The 20,884-nt window shown below is 40.0% G+C and overlaps 1 protein-coding gene across 1 annotated transcript in view; it reads left to right on the top strand.

Moving 5' to 3' along the window:
- NKAIN3 (sodium/potassium transporting ATPase interacting 3) overlaps positions 1-20,577 on the top strand; it is a gene marked incomplete at both ends in the record, with an annotated part of 370,023 nt that extends 349,446 nt beyond the window's left edge. Inside the window, one exon of the mRNA XM_084279754.1 lies at positions 20,438-20,577. Coding sequence (XP_084135880.1) covers positions 20,438-20,577 — 140 coding nt within the window. The remainder of the gene's footprint in view (positions 1-20,437) is intronic.
- Between the last annotated feature and the right edge of the window lie 307 nt (positions 20,578-20,884).

Here is a 20,884-nt window from a genome sequence, read left to right as displayed (position 1 = left end):
ATGTTGTCGGTTTTGCTTAGTGTTTTATAGCATGCTTCACAATCCATGTGTGAAGCATGTGTGAAAGAAAGATAAAACTCCCTCCAAAGAGCATTTTCCAACATGCTCTTGGGAAGTGCAGTCACCTGCTCAAGAGTCTATGCAGTTTATATTCAGGGCCTTACAAGAGGGTTATTGTCAAGTTAACAGCCTGGTTCACTTTGAAATGGTTGGAAGAGTCAGGGCAAGGTCTGTCTTGGCACCCAAGTACCAGTCCTCCCTCCTCTGACTGTGAGACCACCTTACTGTCATTGGAGAGTTTTGTGCCGTATGATACCAATGGAAATTTAAATCAGTAAGAATGGAGAACAGATGAAATATATACTAACCAGTAAAACACACCAAGTGCCAAGGTGATCCAGTACGCAGAACCCACTCAGTACTCATTCTCCACAAAGGAGTTGTTTATCTGTGCTACATTGCTGCTTGTCTTCCAGAACTTGGTGTTTTGTTACATAGAAGTGAAAATCATCTCATTTGTCTTGGAAAGTACAGTATAATTTAGCATTATGTCCTTCATTAGGAACAGGCAAGTTTCGTATCTTTAATTGCACCTCTACATATAATCTTCTAGATTTTTGTATATGTTTTTTTTTAGTTAGCAGCAGATGATCTCAGTCAAAGAGCAAGAAAGATGTGCTGGAAGTGGAGCAAAGAAACAGAGTAGATACAGCTCAAAGATTTTACAACCAGTGGAGGGAAATAATTTCTGGTTTGTTACTGGGTTTTTTTTCCCCCTTTTATGATACTGAATCTGATCACAAGCAACTAAATAGGGTATTAGTATCTCACTTTGTGCTAATTTGTGTTGTAATGCCCATTTGTGTTTTAGAGTCCTCTACACTCACAGATATGTACATTGAAGACAAATGTTAACTTGTTTATAGCAATCCCACAGATATGTTTTAAAGGAAGAAACATCTGTGTAAGGCACAGTGGGAAAATGGTTTGGTTAGGTAATTAGCTAAGAAGAATAGGACTTACTCTGGAAAAATTCACATTGCTAACTTGTGGCATAATGAAAAAAATATTCAAGAGAGAAATAGAGTGGTGCTTCAAAACAATCAGGTTAAAAGTAGGCAGTGATCACATTATGATAAAAAATCCAAGAAACCGCAATGAGAGGGCAATTTTATGCACTTTATTATGATGCAGCAGATTCTTTTCTTAGGTAGATGCAGCTATTCAATCATATTTTTGCAGTAGTTTGCCCAGAATAAATCCTCAGCCATCTGAGGTCAAAGCCTCCTTAATTAAATATACTCTGCAATATTCAGTGCATCAAGTTGACCCCAGTTCTTGGTCTGAAACCCATCAGGCAGACTTAAAAATTAATAATAGCTGCCTGTTTAGCCTCTGCGCAGTGCTTAAATGGATTTTGAGCCTGACATTTTGGCTGATGGACACTTTCTGAACAGTAATAATGCTTGAGGAAACATTTATTTCCAGCTATTGCTCACCTTACCTACGTTTCAGACTGTAGTTAACTTTTACTTAGGAGGAAGATGATAGTGGGTCAAAAGGAATGAAAAAGAAGACATGTAAAAGGCTCACCGCTGTAGTGGGGTTAATACCTTCCATCATTTATCCTAATGAAAAAGTCTATTTATATCTCTTCCCTTCATTTTTTCATTTCTTTCTTTGTAGATCTATCAATCTATATAAGCCCTTTTGAAGGAACAGAATATGTGAAATCTGTAATCATAAAAGCCTGTCACTATCCTGTTTGTGAATCATTTTCTCTTAAAAATGAACTGCAAAGCTTGTTGCTACCTTGTCAGAGGTAGTGAATGGTTTTAATAAAGCAGAGTCTGGAGACTAGGCAAAATAAGTTGTTAAAATTATTATTAAATTTCTAAATAGTTTCTGGACTTCCTTTGAGAAACAGTTGATAGCAATATTGCTGCTAAATGCTAGTTCATAAATACGACATTGACACATGTCAGAAGTCATAGTGCTGTACCGTATGTGAATTTGTGGAGTGGAAGCTGAGTTTTGTGGACATTGCATAAGGGAAAAACAGTAAAATCAGAGGGGAAGGTTTGCCACAAATGTCAGCATTTGCTATCAAAACGAGACTGGAACACCAAAAGGTCAATCCGGAAGCTCAAGCCTCTTTTGTGCATGAGCTAAAACAAAGGAAAGGGCTTCCATCTGCCGTGAAGGGAAGCTTTACCACTTATCTGAAACCACATGAATAAAATTAATAAACAAAAAAGGTTTTTTTTTTGTTGCCTCTTCCCTATGCCAGTTGCATTCAGAGCTCATTTGCACTTTCAGAACAGAGAAGATGAATCAGTTTTTAAAAAGAAAGCGTTTCCCTATACTGTGATATCAATAGAAACCTCCATATGCCATCATTAGACAAATATTTAGTAAAGCAAGATACATTATTGCCATCATTGAAAAACTACTGCATTGCCTTTTTTTACATATGGCATTACATTTACATACACCACTGAGCATCTGTTGGCAACAGTCAAAAAAGAATTTTCTTCACATTTAATTTACTATTTGTAGTTACACAGTAGGTTCAGTAGAGATAAATTTCATACAAATATGCTAATATTTTTGCAAAAGGAATGAAGAACCAGCAACAGATCCATATGTGTTTGTATGTGTGATTACCTTTATACATGAATATACAAGTTTCCTTAGGTAAGCCATTCTGGGTAACCCACTACTGATACCTTTACATCAACTGCAGTTTCCCACATGACTGAGTCCTTGTACCTTTGCTTTGGGTTTGCATGGCAAGGTTTTGATAGTTGGGGGAGGGCTGCAGGACTGGCTTCTGTAAGAAGATGCTAGAAGCTTCCCCCAGGTCTGATAGAGCCAGTATCAGCCAGCTCAAAGACAGACCTACCACTGACAAACACCCCCACAATCATCAATGGTGGTAGCGCCCCTGTGGTAACATATTTAACAGGAAAAAAACAAATGTAAGGGGCAGCTTTTTGCCATCAGAGAAAGGACTGAAATGATGAAAGAAACTTTGCAGACACCATGAAGAAAGGAGGCAGAAGTGCTCAAGGTACCAGAGGAGAGATTCCCCTACAGCCCATGGAAAAGACAATGGTGAAATAGGCTGTCCCCCTGCAGCCCATAGAAGATAATGGGGAGTAGAGATCCCACCTGAAACCTACAGAGGACCCCATGCTACAGTAGGTGGAGACACCTGAAGGGCATTGTGACTTGGTGGGAAGCCCACCTTGGAACAAGCTCCTGGCAGGGTCTTCAGCCTGGGGAGGGAGGAACCCATGCCAGATCAAGTTTGCTTTCGGGACTTGTGGCCCCATGGGGAACTGTGCTGGAGAAGTCTGGTCTTGAAGGTATGTACCCCATGGAAGCCACACAGTGGAGAACTGCAGCCCCCATGGGAAGAACTCATATAGAGGAAGTTCATGGAGGACTCTCTCCCGTGACAGGGACCCCGTGCTGGAGCAGAGGAAGAGCATGAGGAGTCCTCCCCCTGAGGAGGAAGGAGCAGCAGAGACAATGTGGATGACCTGACCAATTCCCCGTCCCCTTGTGTAGCTTGGGGAGAGGAGGGAGAGAATTCAGGAGTAAAGTTGAGCCCAGGAAGAAGGGAGGGGTGGTGTTTTAAGGGGGGAAGGTATTTTAAGATTTGGTTTTATTTCTCATTATCCTACTCTTTTTTTAATTGGGTAATAAATTAGATGCATTTTATTCCATGTTGAGTCTGTTTTGCCCATGACATTAATTGCTAAATGATCTCTCCCTGTCCTTATGTCAACCTGTGAGCCTTTCATTATCCCCTGGCCAGCTGGGGAGGGGAAGCAAAAAAGCAGCTTTGGTGGTCACTTGGCCTCCAACCAGGGTCAACCCACCATAACCTTCTAGAAAATGAAACTTTTATCATAGAATTGTTAATATAAAAGCTTACCAAAAAAGAGGATCTACTACGCTTCTGTTGGGCATTACGAGAATCAAACATCCCCAGGTGACAATGACTGTCTTCAAAAATCTCACTAAAATGAGGACTTAAGAAACTCCAAACAGTCATCAGCACCAACATATCATCATTGGGCTTTAGCACTCATTGCTTCACATTTAGGTGATAATGACTTGAGATACTGAAAAAAAAATGTGTTGTTGCCAATCAATGAATGAATATGCTTGACACAGACTTTTAAAATATTAAGTTTTACTGCCTGGCACTGAAACAGTGCTATGGCTGCCAAGGTGACAGCATTCTTCTGGCATTGGCATTCCTGTAAAATGGCAGTGACTATCAGTATTTTTGGAAGGCTTGAAAAGCAATTTGCATCTTTCTGTTCATCTGGACAAGCAGCCCAGAACCCCAGAATTTTGATATCCCGTTTTTGGTAAAACAACAGAATCTGTTATTTTTGCCAGGCATAGACTACAGGTATCACTAGGCATAGAACTGTAATGAACCCATAACCAAATCCTATTCTGTAAGTGTTCATTCAACTGAACAGTTTTCAAAAAATAGACAAATGTACTTTTGCAGAGACGAAGAGTCTATCATAGCTGTCCTCAAACATGGTCTGTGACATCTGAAAAGCCAAGGAGCCCAGCTAATGCCATAAAACATCTGGCTGATGACAGCTAGTTCCTCCTGCTGCTTGCACTGTGGTGCTGCCCACGTTTCATGGAGGCTGGTGCCAGGGAATGACTCATTCTCTTCTAGAAGCTGTTCTCATTGCCTTGCAGATGCCCACCATGAACTACAGAAGAAGTGAAAATACAATCAGAAATAGCACCAGGAGCATCTAGAGGCTTCCCTCAGTTCAGCTGTGGCCCAGGACAATGCTACCAAACACTTGATGGAGGCAAAAGTCAAGTTACAGATTCTGTAGGCTTCAATGGTCTGTCCAGATGGAGTTTGTTGATTAGATGTAGACTCAACTGTTTGCTGTCCTACTTATACCCGACTTCATTTTTTCCCATACTGGAAATATAAAAGAAAAAACTGTTATTCTATCAACACTATATGGCCTTACAGTCCCATTGGCATCCATCTATTTATCATTAGCCTTAGTTGTGTGAATTAACTGAAAATGAGTGCTTACTCCTACACTAAACTAACTCAATGAATTCTGAAGTTTATAATGAAGGAAGAAATACAGCGGAGATGTTAGCTATTTAAATTACCACTTCACAGTACATTTGTTCTTGTTCTTGTAGAAACATGCTGTCCTGGTTTCAGCTAGGATAGAGTTAATTTTGTTTCCAGCAGCTAGTGGAATGCCCTGTTTGGGAGTCAGGATGAGAGCAGGTGACCCAAACTGGCCAAAGAGGGTATTCCATGCCAATTATGTCATGCTCAGCATAGAGGGAGCCTGGTGGGGGGAGGAGCACACAGATCTAGGACACATAGTTTTGGCGATGGTCTGGTTTTGGGACAGCTCTGATCTGTATGGCCTGAGTTGTGCGGTTCAGTGAGAAACTGCATTGTGTATCACCATTTCTGTGTATTTTGCTATAAAGTCCTGTTATTGTGTTATATATATATCTGCTGTCCCGGTAAACTCTCTTTATCCCAACCCTCAAGGTCTGGTTGTGGGGTTTTTTCAGTTTCTTTTTCCTACCCTCCCCTCTCTCCCCCAGAATTCCCCAAACACGCCCTCTTAGAGAGAGCGGCTGCATGGTGCGTGGCTCTCAGCTGGGCAAAACTACTATATATGCATGTCATATAATGCACATAACCAAGGGTAAAACCTCTGAGATTGTATAAAATAAAGCCAATTAAGCAATAAATATAAATACTAAATACTAAGAAAAATAATCTTGACCCTAGGTAATTCAGTGATAAAAAAATGCAGCAGATGCATGATTTGCCTTTTTTTTTCTCCTTAAAATACATAGATGAATAATCCATCACAAGAATACATCTAAAAATACATATATACACCCTCTGCTTTTACATTCCCATAGCAAAATGTACAAAATTGTCTTCATTTCCAGTTGTGATCTGCATGGAGTGTTGCAGAACATCTTCTAGCTGAGGGATTGCCTTTAAATAATAGATAGTGCACAGTATACAAAAAGGGAAGTCATGTCTCCATAATATTTCTAGCAGTAGCAGAAGGTATCTGCTGGAAAGTACCACACATTTAATATGCAATGCTACAGGTAAAGTTTATACAGATGGGATGTATGAGCAAGCACATCATCTAAATGATGTGTAAACTAATCCCAGTTTTGTATTGATAGAGCATAGTTTACTACAAGGTGTGACTAACTCTAGTAACTTGAAAATATGCTCCTTGCGTTTCTATACCACTGGAGTAAAACATTTCAGCCTACCTTCATCTCCCAATTCATTTCATACTGTAGCATTGCCTTTAATTTCCTCTTCCTGCACCAAGTTTAATTATGACTTTAAACTCAGACTAACTTGTCTGGCAGTTGATATGAAGATAATAGTCAAGATGCCATTTCCATGCAAGCCAGCAACTCATTTATTTTTCATTAAGGAAAAGGCTAAATCACTCAAATTATGCGTCCTTCAGTGACTTCCCACAGTTCCTCCTGTAGGCACAAGACAGCAATTTTTTCCTGAAATTCAGTAGGATAGAATCACCTCAATCACTTTAGCATGAAGAATTATTATTGGATATTCCCCAGAATATTAGTAGTAGCAGTGAACACAAAGTACAGCTTTGAAATGTTCATGCGTGGGTGAGAAAAAGCTGAGTACCCAGAGCCAGCTGCCTGGTGCTGCAGATAGCTCAGCAGATGATACATACCCTCCTCTACATAGAAATGATACTTGATCATTTCGAAAAAGTTGGAGTCACCCACTCCTTTCTTTTTGTACAAAGTTGAGGGAGACTTTAGGAGTGTAAGATTTTATAATTGTTTTTAAGGTCTCTTTTACACCAATGAATTGTGTGAGCTTTTAGATACCAAGAGGTATCAGAGCTGCAATCACTAGCTTCCATCAACAATTTTGGATTCACAGAATTGCAGAATGGCAGGGGGTGGAAAGGACCTCAAAAGTTCATCTAGTCTATCCCCCCTGACAGAGCAGGATGACCTACAGTAGGTCACACAGCTAGGCGTCCAGATGGGTTTTGAATATTTCCAGAGAAGGAGATTCTACAACCTCTCTGGGCAGTCTGTTCCAGTGCTCTGTCACCCTCACAGTGAAAAAGTTTTCCAGCTTACATCCATTGCCCCTGTCCTATCATTGGACATCATTGAGAAGACCCTGGCTCCATCCTTCTGACACTCACCCTTTACATATTTATAGACATTGACGAGGTCACCCCCCAGTCTCCTCTTCTCCAGCTCCCTCAGCCTCTCTTCATACAGAAGATGTAAGGATTCTGACTGTAGAATGCACAGATAAATATATATGTGTTGGTTTAAATGAGACTTCAGCATTACAGGTGAAGCATTTAGAAATATGTGTATGGAAAGCAAAACATTTTTACTGCATTATTTGCAGAAAGTACTAACAAGTTCTCTGAACAAAACCATGTGTTAGAACACTATTATGTCATCTATTTGACAATTTTAACTGGTTTGCATAAACACATGCATATATGTGTATGTATATGCATATAGGTGGGTATATAGAAATTTTTGATTTAAAAGCTAGAATGTACAGACTCCCCTTAGCTTTGAATTGATTTTCAGACTGATAACTAAAAAGGAGAGTTTTTTAAGTCTATCTTGCTACTACCTTATACATTTCTGGTTTGCAAATACAATTCATGTTTAGCATTTCTGCCATTGATTTGGAATATTATATGTCATATCCCATATATATATATTCACACATATAAATACATAAAAGACAACCTCAAATAGAAATGTAATTATAGTACTATAATTTAGTTTAAATCTTAATCTTTTGTTAAGATTTTTTTGTTTACAACTGTAATAAGTAATATTCTTATTAAAATTGAAAATTACTCTGATTAGAGGGGATAGCTTGTTTACTAAGAGTTCCTTGACATTTTTTTGGTCCACACATTGCTTCCCCACTCCCAAATACTCAGTATGTCCTCCTTTTAAGTAGCTGATTTGATTCAAGCTTCTACTTACTTAATTTAATATTGATTTTGTTTTAGTCTCCACCTTCCACCTCCATGGCCTTTCTGTTTAAATTAGATCTGATTTTAAAAGGATCCTATCCCAACCCCCAGTTGCCAGCACCTTTGGCTTTTCACTTAAATTGCATCTATTGTTAAATCAATCTTGCTCCAGTATCCAGCATCCCTCTCTTGAGCTTTCCACTTGACATCACATACAGGCCTAAGTGCTGCCCATTCCCGTTCCTACCTTTCACCTAGCTTCTCCATTAGAATGAAATCTCTTTATAAATCCATTTTCCACTTCCACTACCAACCTTCTTCTTCATTTCTAAATGACAATAGCTTTGTGTCTGTTTTAATTTGTGGAGCTTGAAAAGAAACTTTTCAGACTCCCACTGTTCTATTTAAATGCCCCAAATTGTAACTTTCAGGCAGACAAGTTATGCTGATTTTTTGACCTCAGCTTAGGTATATCCATTTCATTGTTATTGTTGCTTGAATGGTAATTTCCCAGTTACCTCATCATGCCTAAGGGCTCTGTCGTGTAATAACTGCTGCCTTTGGTGTGGGAAGTGTAAGCCTGGAGCAAGCGGTGTGCCTGTGTGATAAGGCAGTGCGTTGAGCCAAGGAGGGTACAGGATCAAACAGGCTCTGCACCAGCAGTGAGTGGGCCATAGTCTCATGTATATGGCCCTAAGGAATCTGTGGATTCAGTGAGCTGAATACTTAGAATTCAGACAAATATTACACTGGCTTCCCGTTATATGTACTTCAACATGTTTGACACATTCCACAGTCTCATTCATGAATTTGTAGTTTTCCTGTCCAAAGCTCTCAATGCCTTTTCCTTTATCACAGAATCACAGAACATTAGGAGTTGGAAGGGATCTCAAAAGATCATGTAGTCCAACCCCCCTGACAGAGCAGGATCAACTAGACTACATCACACAGGAACACGTCCAGGTGGGTTTTGAATGTCTCCAGAGAAGGAGACTCCACAGCCTCTCTGGGCAGCCTGTTCCAGTGCTCCATCACCCTCACAGTGAAAAAGTTCCTCCTTATATTCCACTCCCTTAATTATCTTGGTGGCCCCGCGCTGGACTCTTTCAAGGAGTTCTATGTCCTTCTTGAACTGAGGGTCCAGAACTGGACACAATATTCCAGGTGCAGTCTCACCAGGGCAGAGCAGAGGGGGAGAAGGACCTCTCTTGACCTACTAACCACACCCCAATACACCCCAGGATGCCATTGGCCTTCTTGGCCACAAAGACACATTGCTGGCTCATGGTCATCCTGCTGTCCACCAGGACCTCCAGGTCTCTCTCACCTACGCTGTCCCCAGCCTATACTGGTACCTGGAGTTGTTCTTCCCCAAATGCAAGACCCTATACAAATCTGATTAAACTTCTCCTCATTCAACTCTCCAGCCTGTCTGAGTCTTTCTGAATGGCAGCACAGTCCTCTGGTGTGTCAGCCAGTCTCAGTACTGACCCTTGAGGGACTCCACTAGATACAGGCCTTCAGCTAGACTCTGTCCCACTGATCAAAACTCGCTGGCTTCTTCCCTTCAACCAGCTCTCAATCCACCTCACTACTCGACCTCCCAGACCACACTTTCTCAGTTTAGCCACGAGGATGTTGTGGGAGACGGTGTCAAATGGTCTACTGAGGTCAAGGTAGACAACATCTACTGCCCTACCATCATCTATCCACCTGATTATATCCTCACAAAATTATGCCAGTTTCTGGTCTGAGAAACTGATGGTGGGGTTTCATTTTAGAAAAAAGAAATGTCCTACCTTTTTGCTAGATAATGTGCTAGAAAGCAGACCAAATGAAAAGGACTGTGGGGTACTCATGGATGAAAAGCTAGACATGAGCCATTAGTGTGCCAACCACATCCTGGGCTGCATCAGAAGAAGTATGTCCAGCAGGTTGAGATATGTGATTCTGCCCCTCTACTCTGCTCTGGTGAGACCCCATCTGGAATACTGTGTTCAGCTGTGCAGTCCTCAACACAAGAAGGACATGGACCAGTTGGAGTGTGTCCAGAGGAGGGCCACAAAAATCATCAAAGGGCTCAAGCACCTCTCCTATGAAGACAGGCTGGGAGAGCTGGGCTTGTTCAGCCTGGAGAAGAGAAGGTTCCAGGGGAATCTTATAGCATCTTTCCAATACCTGAAAGGTGCCTATAAGAAAGCTGAGGAGGAACTGTTCACAAGGGCACATAGCACTAGGACAAGCAATAATGGTTTTAAACTAGAAAAGGGTAGATTTAGGTTGGATATTAGGAAAAAGTTCTTCAATATGAGGGTGGTAGATCACTGGAACAGGTTGCCCAGCAAGGTAGTGGAGGACTCATCCCTGGAGATATTCAAGATCAGAACTGATGGGGCTCTGAATGACCTGATCTAGTAAAGATGTCCCCACTTACTGCAGGGGAAGTTGGACTAGATGACCTCTACAGGTCTCTTCTAACCTTACACATTCTATGATGATGATTCTTTTTTCCAGTGGCCTAAAAAATGAGAACATCCATGCAGAGCAGTTGAGCTGAGAGACTGCCACCGAATTTTCCTGAAGATGAGATTTATTCACAGTTCCTGTCTATCAATACTAAACTATGAAATACAGCACTGAAAAAGCTAAAGCTGCTCATTTCTTTTTCTAAGTGTGTATTCTTGATAAAAATCATACAATATGGGTGCCATTGAATGTAATAGATCCCAATATGTGTAATCATAGATTATAGCCTTAGAGACTACTCAAACAACTGTTGTGCAAAGCAAATACTGTATAAATTCAAAAAGAGAGACCTGACAGCACATGTCAGTGACCCATGGCATAAATTTCAGGTCAGTCAGGTAATTTTGGGAGATCATTGTATCATTATCATTATATTTTTTTGAAATGTGGAAAAATGAAACAACTCCAATAAGAATTAACTATCTCTTAGTTTTACCTATCTTTTAAAATTTCAGCTCTAAATCTCATAAACCTAAAGGCAATCAGCATGTTCCACCAAGGATAGCTGTCAGTTTTGTTTGGAAATGAAAGAGATAACAATGTTGATTATTGATAGCAAGAGAAAGACCCAGGCAAGTAAGGTACCACAAGGATTTCTTAGAAGAACCACAGACACACAAAAGAGGTGAAAGAAGAAGATATTCAAATATTAAAACTAATTTAAGGGTTTTTTTTACTAAAGCCCTTTTTTATCCTGTTGAACTTTTACTATAGCTTATTCTTTTATTTACTTTTTTAACTGTCTCTCTGATGTCATCACACCTCAACCCTTCATAAAATAACCTTTCTAAAATTCTCCTATTTGTAAACCTGGATTTGTGGTCTGTATGTTGTACTTTTAAGTTTTTTAGTTATGCTATTTCAATAGCCCTAACAACTTTGGGATATAAAGAAGCTAGATTTATATCAAAAGATGTTACACTAAATCAGGTGATGTAGCTGATATGATTTTCCAGCTGGGCAAATAAAATATATTACCTCTTTCTAAAATATTTTTTAAAAAGTCTACATTATATTTATTGTACTTACTCTGTGTAGCTGATGTGCTTTATTAGCTCTATATCATAACAAGTCTTTCTCCCACCAGTGCTCTGCAATCTGGGTCACAGCTGGACTCAGTTTAAACTGAGTTTGACATTCTTTTGCCTCGAATCCATAAATATACAGTTGTGGGTTTTTAGCAGAAATTTAGCCTCAGTAACTCTGTGTTTTTCTTAATATTACAGGTTAGGTGCGGCAGAACCAAGTAATACTATGTGACTCTTACCATTTATATGATGACTCTTATTCATGGACATTGATTCCTACTTGTTTTCTGTTTCTCCTTAACTTTGACAATGTGTATTTTGGAGAGCTGAAATTCAGGAGTTACAAGGTTTCAACAAAACTGTTTTTTTTTTTCTTCATCTTTCTTCAGTGAGAGGATTTTTTATGGATGAGGTCAGTATTGCATTATCTTTCTTTATCATGAGCAGACTGATTCACTGGTGGCTTCAAAGCAAGTATTAATCCTGCTACAGATCCTATTCCACTTTTGCACATTAATCTTTTTTCCTAATATGAAAGGACACCAACTTTCTTACAGTTTCAACCAGTTTCCTGGCCATCACATTTGCTGACATGCGTGGCAATTTTTCACTCCATCACATCTGAGAAGACCACAGGCCATTCTAAGCCCAACTTTATAATGGTCTACATTCCAAGCTCTATTTTCAAAGCCAAGAATGTAGCTGTATGTCCTGGGTTTTAGCTAGGGTGGAGTTAATTTTCACAAGAAGTTGGGAAGGGACACAGCCAAGGCAGTTGACCCAAACTAGCCAAAGGGATATTCCATAACATAGGACATCATGCTCAGCATATAAGGAGTTTGTTGAGGTGGGAGAGGAGGGTCCGCTGCTTGGGACCAGGATGAACATCAGGTCAGGTGAACAAATTGCACCTGCTTTATATATTCTAAGTGGTGTTGTTTTCCTCTCCCTTTGCTTACCTATTACACTGTCCTTCTCCCAAGCCAGGAGTTTTACCTTTTTCTTCCAATTGTTCTCCCCATCCCGGTGATGGGGCATTGGGAATGGTGAGCAATAACCAAGACAATTTGAAAGTGAAGATAAAACAGGAGAAAAGAAATAACAAAATGAGGTGCAATAGGGTTCCCCATTTGCAGAGAAACACTCATGAGTGGATACTCATTGTTGCGATTGGTAGTAGTAGACTTCACAGATACATTCACAGTGGCTCTGAAATAGTGGATAATCAGATATCCTGGGGCAGAATGAATGTGCCATAGAAGGACTTGATAATACATGTACTGGGGCTAGAGAAGGCTGGAATGGCACTGATCAACAGAGGGGGCTTTTTTCTGGCTTCCCCATACTGAAAAACTAAAGGCAAGAAGGGACAAAGCATTAGGGTTTGCTGAGTTGGGCTTTTCCAGAAAGATAAAAGATTAAAAGGGCAAGATTGAGAATCCAGAGACCACAGAAGGAGTTTATCCACTTCTGTTTCTGCTCTGTGGACTTGAATTCAGAGAAGGCACAGTAGGACCACAGGCTTACCTGCTGGTTATTCAAAGAGGGGGAATGTGGGAATTTCTGCTGGGACAAGGAGATGAAGGCTCCAACAGTGCTGCCTGCAGCATATTCTGCTTAGCAGAGGAGAGAAGGTAGTTTGGAGTTTAAAGAGACTGAAACCTTGGAAAATCTCAAAAGCTGTGGCAGAGAGTCATGGGAATCTGTCTCCTCAAGGATTGAAGCAAACCACTGCAAAGTATGGTGCAGCTATGAGCAGGAATTGCAGAAGAGGGAATGCATACAAAAGCCTACTAAAGCTAAAGGAGGGAAGGTTTAGATTAGATATTAGGGGGAAGTTTTTTACAGAGAGAGTGGTGAGGGGCTGGAACAGGCTGCCCAGAGAGGTAGTGGATTCCCCGTCCCTGGAGGTGTTCAAGGCCAGGTTGGATGGGGCCCTGGGCAACCTTGTGTAGATCCAGGCCTGGAGGTTGGTGTCCCTGCCTGTGGCAGGGGGGTTGGAGCTCTGTGATCCTTGGGGTCCCTTCCAACCCAGACCATTCTGTGATTCTATGATTCTACACTAAGGAGCAAATGTCATCTAATGAAGCAGAACTTGTACACAGGATGTCGCTGATGGTCATGGGGGGAAAGGGAGGATATTAAATGAGGAGGAGGATGTGGAATTTGAAATTTCCTCATCTGAAATTAAAAACAATGTTATACATTGTTAATGTGTTTTTATGCCATAAAATGGAAAATATCACCAGAACGATATTCTTCTGGAAAAGCTGATACCTGACCTGGAAGCACATGTTTTAGCATGTGTGTCAAGTTCAAGGTGTCAAGTCTGTCAAAGTAAAGATGGTAGTTCTGCACCCAGATCCCAGTAAAGTCATCTATTAATGAAGAAGTAAGGGCAGGGAAGAAGGTGACTCTCCTGACTGACAGCAAAAGACACTAATGGGCAGAGATGTTAAACAGATTTTAAAGCAAATATTTGAAAATAGGGCTCGAAAGGAAAGACCAGAAAATTTGCAGCATGGGTTGAATGTGACAGAGCTTTAGTCAGCCAGAGCTTTGAAGCAGATATGCACACTCACTTTCATAGAGAATTCCCAAGGGAAACTGCAACAATAGACTCAAAAAAGGCAGAATTAATTTGATTATAAACTAGCACACTTCTTAAATGGAAGACTCAAAGTAATAAGAACATACAGACTAGAAATGAGAGGTATATAACATTTCCTTCCTTATTGTCCGTGCCCATGCAGTTGGAGAAGCATGCTTCTCATTTGAGTCTCAGTGAACTCTCTGGCTTCTTGAATTGCAGCAGTCTGCTTGGCCTCCCAAGTCCTTAGCAGTGCCTCTCTCCATCACCACTAAGGCCTGGTTTGCTGCTCCCTCTGCAGCCTTAGCTCTGAGGAGCAGGCCAGCAGCTCCTCACCTTCCTGGCTTGTGTCTTCTGCAGTGCCACGCACACAGACATGCTCTCCTGAACATACTCAGCTCAATTCTCTTCACTCTTTATAGAACAAGTAAAGATACAAACACGTGTAGTAAATATATCACAGAGGATGATAGCAGCAAAGTTCAGGAACCGTCTTGCATCCCTAGGAAGGTGGGATCAAAAATCCAGAGCCATTCAGTGATAAAAAGAGTCTCTGCAGTCCTATAACTTACTTTATAAACCATAGTATTCATATTCTTCTGTTGTGAATAGATGATGTGAACTTTCTTGTATGCATAGAAATTGTTTCCTGTAAATGCCACAAGCGTTCTGAAAGGCACAGCTTTATGTCATGCATTTGATCTTTTAAATTCTCTGCTCTAGGAAGTTTATCTTTTAATTATTCAATAGTGTTAAACATGGCATACGTTATATAAGGGGACAGTAGTTTCATATACTAAAGCACCTGTGAGGTGTAGTTAAGGTTAGAAACGTCAGTTGTGAGATTTTTGTATAATAACCAGGCAGATATAGATACTTAAATGTTGCCTAAAAAAAAAAAAAAACCTAAAAAACAAACCACAATTGGATCACACTGATGGAAAACTGAAGCAAAAAAGAAATCGGTATGGATACAAAGAACAGCCCAGAAACAGAGCCCCTGGGACACAACTGGTAGGAAAAAGAACTTGAAGGAACAAAACACCTAACTTGCAACTCAGCAATGAACTGTAAGTGGAGGAAATAAATTCCCGTTGGTCTGAGCATCTGCACTAAACACTTGTAAAAGAACTCTGTAGTTTATGGCATCAAACTGAGCAGAAATATAATGGCACAGTAATAGATAACACGTATCTCTGAATCAGAGATCAAAGCATAACTTCAAAAAGCAGACTCGGAGTTCTGTCTCTTCTGAAGCCAGCTCGGACACATGTATTGTGAAGATATTGTGCTTAGATGTGTGACTGAAGCTGTAGCAGCCTTCTGCACAGCAGTCTCCACTCTTTACCACTTGAGCTGCCATTTTAGTGGGTTGCCTGGGTATGTGTTGTGAAAACTCAATGGCATTGCTTCTCTCTTGTTACGGTGGGAATGCATACACTGGATGCAGTTTCTGGGCTTTTAATATCATTTATGCATGGATTATTTTTACTTTCCTGGTTTAATTTGTAGGTAAGAAGTATGTAAAAAAAGAGGGAATCCCAGAGCATTCTGCACCAGAACAGATTAGCTCAGAAAGCATGCCAGAGAGGTGAAAACCAGTCATCGGTGAAAACAAGTGACAGGATTTCTCACATTCTAACTTTCTTTCTATGTAAAATTGATGGTGGAGGTTATAACTGGAATAATTTGTAATTTACTTTGGTCATATGCAGAAATAAGGCTCCCCTGCACCGTATTTGAAATCTTTTTCTAGCGCCTTGAAATACAAGCCTCAGAAACAAGTTTTCTTTGTCTGAAGTGGTTTTAAATACTACTTCCATATGCTTTTTTTCTATAAATAAACAACAATTCATTAGTCATTAGACAAGTATTTCAGTCATCAAGACAAAAATTAAGAATGAATTTTAGCATTCTCATTAAAATGTTAGCATTTTCATTAAAATGATGAACAGAAAAATAGTGACCTATATAGGAAGAAAACATTTCATCAGAAATACCTTGTTCACACAGAATTGCTGATGAATAATGTAAATGTGAACTCTGCTGAAATGTATGGGATGTTTGATGCTCAGGCTGATTTGCTTTGCCAAAAAGATAAGCTCTGATAAGTATTCAGAGAGACTATGATATAATATTTTAAACCAAAACGTAAAACTGTTCCACATTCTGCATGTGGGTTTGCAGATAGCACAATGGCATGGAAAATGGGTGTTTGCTGAAGCCTAAATTTTCTGTACCAATGCCCTTTTTAAGGCAACTTGTGAGAGGGTGCTTCTTTCAGTGCAGTCCTGCAGAGAAGTGTGGTGCTCACGTGTACGTGATGCAGAGCAGTTTATACAATGGCAATCTGTCTCACTGAATGAAGACTAAGAAGAAAATCTGGTGTAAAATCTTAGTAATTGCTGTGGAACCCTGACATATTCCTCTTTCTAGCTTCTAGTAATAAAAGTTTATGTTAAAGGTTGTGTCTTAGTCATTTTCTACCCCTTTATCCTCTTTTAACCTGATTACCACCTGCTAGTACTTCATAGAGACAGAGCATCAATCACAGTGCCACATATGATTAATGATGTCTCTTCTTCTCCCTTTCTTAATTGTCTTGCACACATTCTTTTCCCTCACTCCCCACCCCCACCTTCTTAGTCCTCTACATAAATGAGAAGCTACTCCTGGGATCCTGCAAAGGAATTTGTGATTCTTGTGCTACATGAATTGAGGCTTAGGTGATCGGACTTGTTATGAAGAGGGGAAAATGGGTGGTATTGGCTCCAGACAGGTAGCTGGGTCAGTCTGGCTGGTTTGGTGAAGGGTCTAGGAACAGTGTGTCTCTTGAGAATGGAAGGCAAGTTAGTAAGCAGCAACCCTAGAAAAAAGCCCATGTTTGTCTGGGAAGTATATATAAGCTACAAGACCAAACACTGGAAAGTGCAAAGGTTGTACTTTATGCATCTAGCACTGTCTTATCATCAATCCCTCACTTTGCTCCCTCTTTCTTGTTGACTTTGGCTGCTTTTCTTACTACCTGTCACTTAGGTGACCCAGTTCCACTGTCCCCAGTTACATACCTTTTCTTAATGAATGCAATTGCTTTAATATATTGCTATTCAAAAAAAACTTCAGCACAAGGAAATTAATTAGATGGAAAATAGTATTTGAAACCCCATAGGTTAAGAAAAACTTCTGCACATAAAAAGGCACATTGCCTGTCTCTTCTAAAGAGGACAATTGGAGGTGCCAGCCCTTCCAGCCATCAGGTTTGGGGCTTGCTCTCATTTATAAAAAGGGTGAGGAAACCATCGATAGAATCTAAGGTATTCCAGGGCAAGAGACTGCAGAATTTACTAGGAATTGCACTATCTGTATATTGCTGCTCTGTTTACACCCTGCACCTCCGGACAGGCTGAGAATTTGCCAACTTTGAAAGGAGAAATTAGTAATATACCCATGGGCTGACAAGCTCTGGCAGCTGTCTGCACAGGGTCTGCCAGCAGGTCAGTGGGATATTGCCAGAGAAGCTGAATTCCAGATGAGAGGGTGGGAAAGGAGAAAAGATTCTCTTCAGGGCTCTGATTCCTCTGCACTAACTTCAAAGAAAAGTAAAGTTTAACTGGCACATGGGCGAATGCGCTGGATTAATAGTAGTAAGGCAAACCTAAATGTCATCTTGTCTAGAAAAGAATAACCCTCAAAATTACTGATGACAGTGGATACACTTTCTCCAGCCAGCAGCGTATTGCAGTTTTCTCACTCAGACAGATTATGACAACTGTTCCTCTGATATGGCCCGTGAGTGAATGAACATCATTTTAACGGACTACCTGCGGTGGACAGCCAGCACAGATTTGCACTTCCAAGCCCAGCAGGTAGTGAACTCCAAAGGAACATTTCACACTGGCCATTAAGCATTCAGCATGACCACAAAACTGAGGTGACACAAGGAAAGAGCAATTCCCTGGGAATATGGATCATGTTTTGCAGCCAGCTGCAGATAAAATAACTAGCTTCTGCTGTAACCTGCTATTATCTGTGGGGTACTAAAAAATCCTCTCCCTAGGATTTTAAGTTTCTCTCTGCGTGACTGTAGTTAATGACTCGACTCCATGGGGTGTTCCATGTTCAGTGACTGAATATCCCTACTGCTAACAAGTTGTGGTTGGTTGCTTGTGGTTTTAGTTGTTTGGGTTGTTGTATTGGGGTTTTTATTATTATTTAATGCATAGAATTATAGAACTGTATAGAATTTTTTTTCATCTATGGCAGAAATTATCCATAATCCATGAACCAGGCTAGAAATAAACAAAATCAAGTATTTGATGTTATCCTTAAGTAAGATTTTCCTCTTGGGAAACCTGTATAGATGTTTCTGCTGTTTATTTTTGACCAACTAAACCGAGGGATGTATCTATCTTAAAGGTTTAGTCAATGTAGAGTTTTAAAGTATTTGATCAAAGCTCAATGTCCATGATGTCTGTTTGAAGTGAAACATGCATAGTAATATCTTCATACTGACTGAAAATAAAAATTCAAATCTCTATACTTAATAGCCATTTGATGTCTTACTCTTTGGACTCTACTAGACATAAGTGGTGAAAATAACAGGTAAAATCAGACTGAATTTTTAAAATGAAAAGTAACTTATAATTCAAATAACTGATGATGAATCTTCACATTAAAGAGCTGTCAGCCATAAAATGGAGTGCATAATGAAAAATGGCAGATGCTATTGTCTTGTGTGAGAGAGCACCTTCTTGCCTTGGGAATTAGCTTCACATGAATTTTACGTCAAGCTTCAACTCTAATACTGTTTAACACATCTTGGATTGCAAAAGAGCAAGCCTTGGATCATATCAAAACTTCCTGGATGGTGCTTTTAAACTTGCTGGATAGTGCTATTTTATCTATTTTTTTTTCTCAGATAAAGAAATGTCTATGTTGTCAATCATTAATGCATATTGACTTCATTTTTTCTTCAGAAGATTTGTTGGTAGAAGGACTGGTTACTTTTAATTCTCTCCCTGCTTACACTTATATAATATGCTTGTGATTGCTAAGAGGAATCATGTGATGTTATGAAGTGGTGAAACTTGCTTTCTAATTCCTCCTATCACATGTCCACAGTAAAAAAAAAAAAAAAAAGTAAAAAAGTAATAAACTTCACAGGGAATGGACAACTAAAATATATAACCACAAAATTCTACCACTATGGACACAATTAATTCCAAAAAATTAATCAGTAACTATTTCTTACATTAGACATCAGATCTAAACTCTGTTTAGGACTTTTAATATATGCCTGTATATAAACAAGTGAAAGCATTTGGTTTCCATGTGTCCAAAGAATCCTGATGTGCTGTGAATCTGTCAGCTCTGCACAAGTCTGTGAAAATCCCATCTAAATCAACAGAAAAATACCTTCCCTGTGAACCTTTTAGATTTCTAGGATAGCTTGGATATGTGTCTTCTTGAAGCTGCTGAAACTCAGACCAAAAATAACAAGACACATGACTCAGGCTTATTTTTAAATCATTATGACCGCAGAAGGAACTAAAAAGTTCTCAAGAGGAGGTATCCCCGTATCACTTCTGACATGAAAATCTTGAAAGTCGAACTATCCTGTAAAGGCTTCCTGTCCCCACAGTTTCATTCAGAGAGGATGCTGCTGCTTTTTCATATTCAGTTCTCACCTGTGTATTCTCAGTGGACATATCTTTGGTCTTCGTCATGTTACATGTGATTCTGTGGTTCCTGCCAGTCCATCGATTTGTAAAAGCCTAGGTGAAAAGAGGTTCACGAGCCGAACTGTTCCCACTGCCTACATTTCTAAAGAAGTCCAAAGGAGTTGAAGGTGGATTGTGAGATACATCCCGAGATTGTCCTAAAGAGCAGCAACTACATCACCCCACAGAGCTTTCTGTTCACATACTCTGCAGATAGACAAACGCTCCTTCCGCACTCACGCTGGCTGGCGTGTGCATGTCTGGTCAGCCCAGTGCTAGCCTGTCTTGGCAGGCTCAGGGCTAAATGGCCCCAGGGAAGACAGAGCCCAGAGACTTATGTAAGCAGCTTCCGCAGCATTTTTACCTTCCCGTTTATTTCTCGTATGCGAACCTGTGCACGCGCTTACTATTTTTTTTAACATAATTTGTCCATATTTCTTTTTCAGTTGACATATTTTCATTTCCATTTGTTCATTTCTGGAACTGTTGTATTTTCAGTTGATTTCATAGGCGGACTTGACACATACTCCTACCGACAGCCCCCCCAGGAACATGTTGAGTTAAAGCCTGTAAAGCCTGTAGGTAAGGTTCTGGTCCTAAGGACCACAATTAATCCTTCTATCTGGGCTGAAAGCTAACCTTCTCCTGATATAATTTTGGCATCAGTGACTAATAATTTAATTATACTTTAATTAGAATTTAATTAAAAATTAATCCACATAAAACATGGGAGTAAGGACACTTTGTCGTTGATGACATAGCTGCTAAAGCAAGGATTAGTAGGAATCACTATGTCTGCCATGTCATGCCTCAGCTTAACGCAAGGAGAGGCTCTCAGTGAAGGATGGAATCACTTCCCTGCTGACTTATTAGCAAGAAAAGAGCTGGTTTATGGTGGCTGCTCCTGCATAAAACTTAATGAGATTAACCCATTTATGGAAAAGC

The sequence above is a fragment of the Gallinula chloropus genome (assembly GCF_964237585.1).
Source record: "Gallinula chloropus genome assembly, chromosome: 2".
NCBI classification, from domain to species: Eukaryota; Metazoa; Chordata; class Aves; order Gruiformes; family Rallidae; genus Gallinula; species Gallinula chloropus.
Note: the sequence above shows the minus strand (reverse complement) of the source record. Positions and strands in the feature narration are given on the sequence as shown.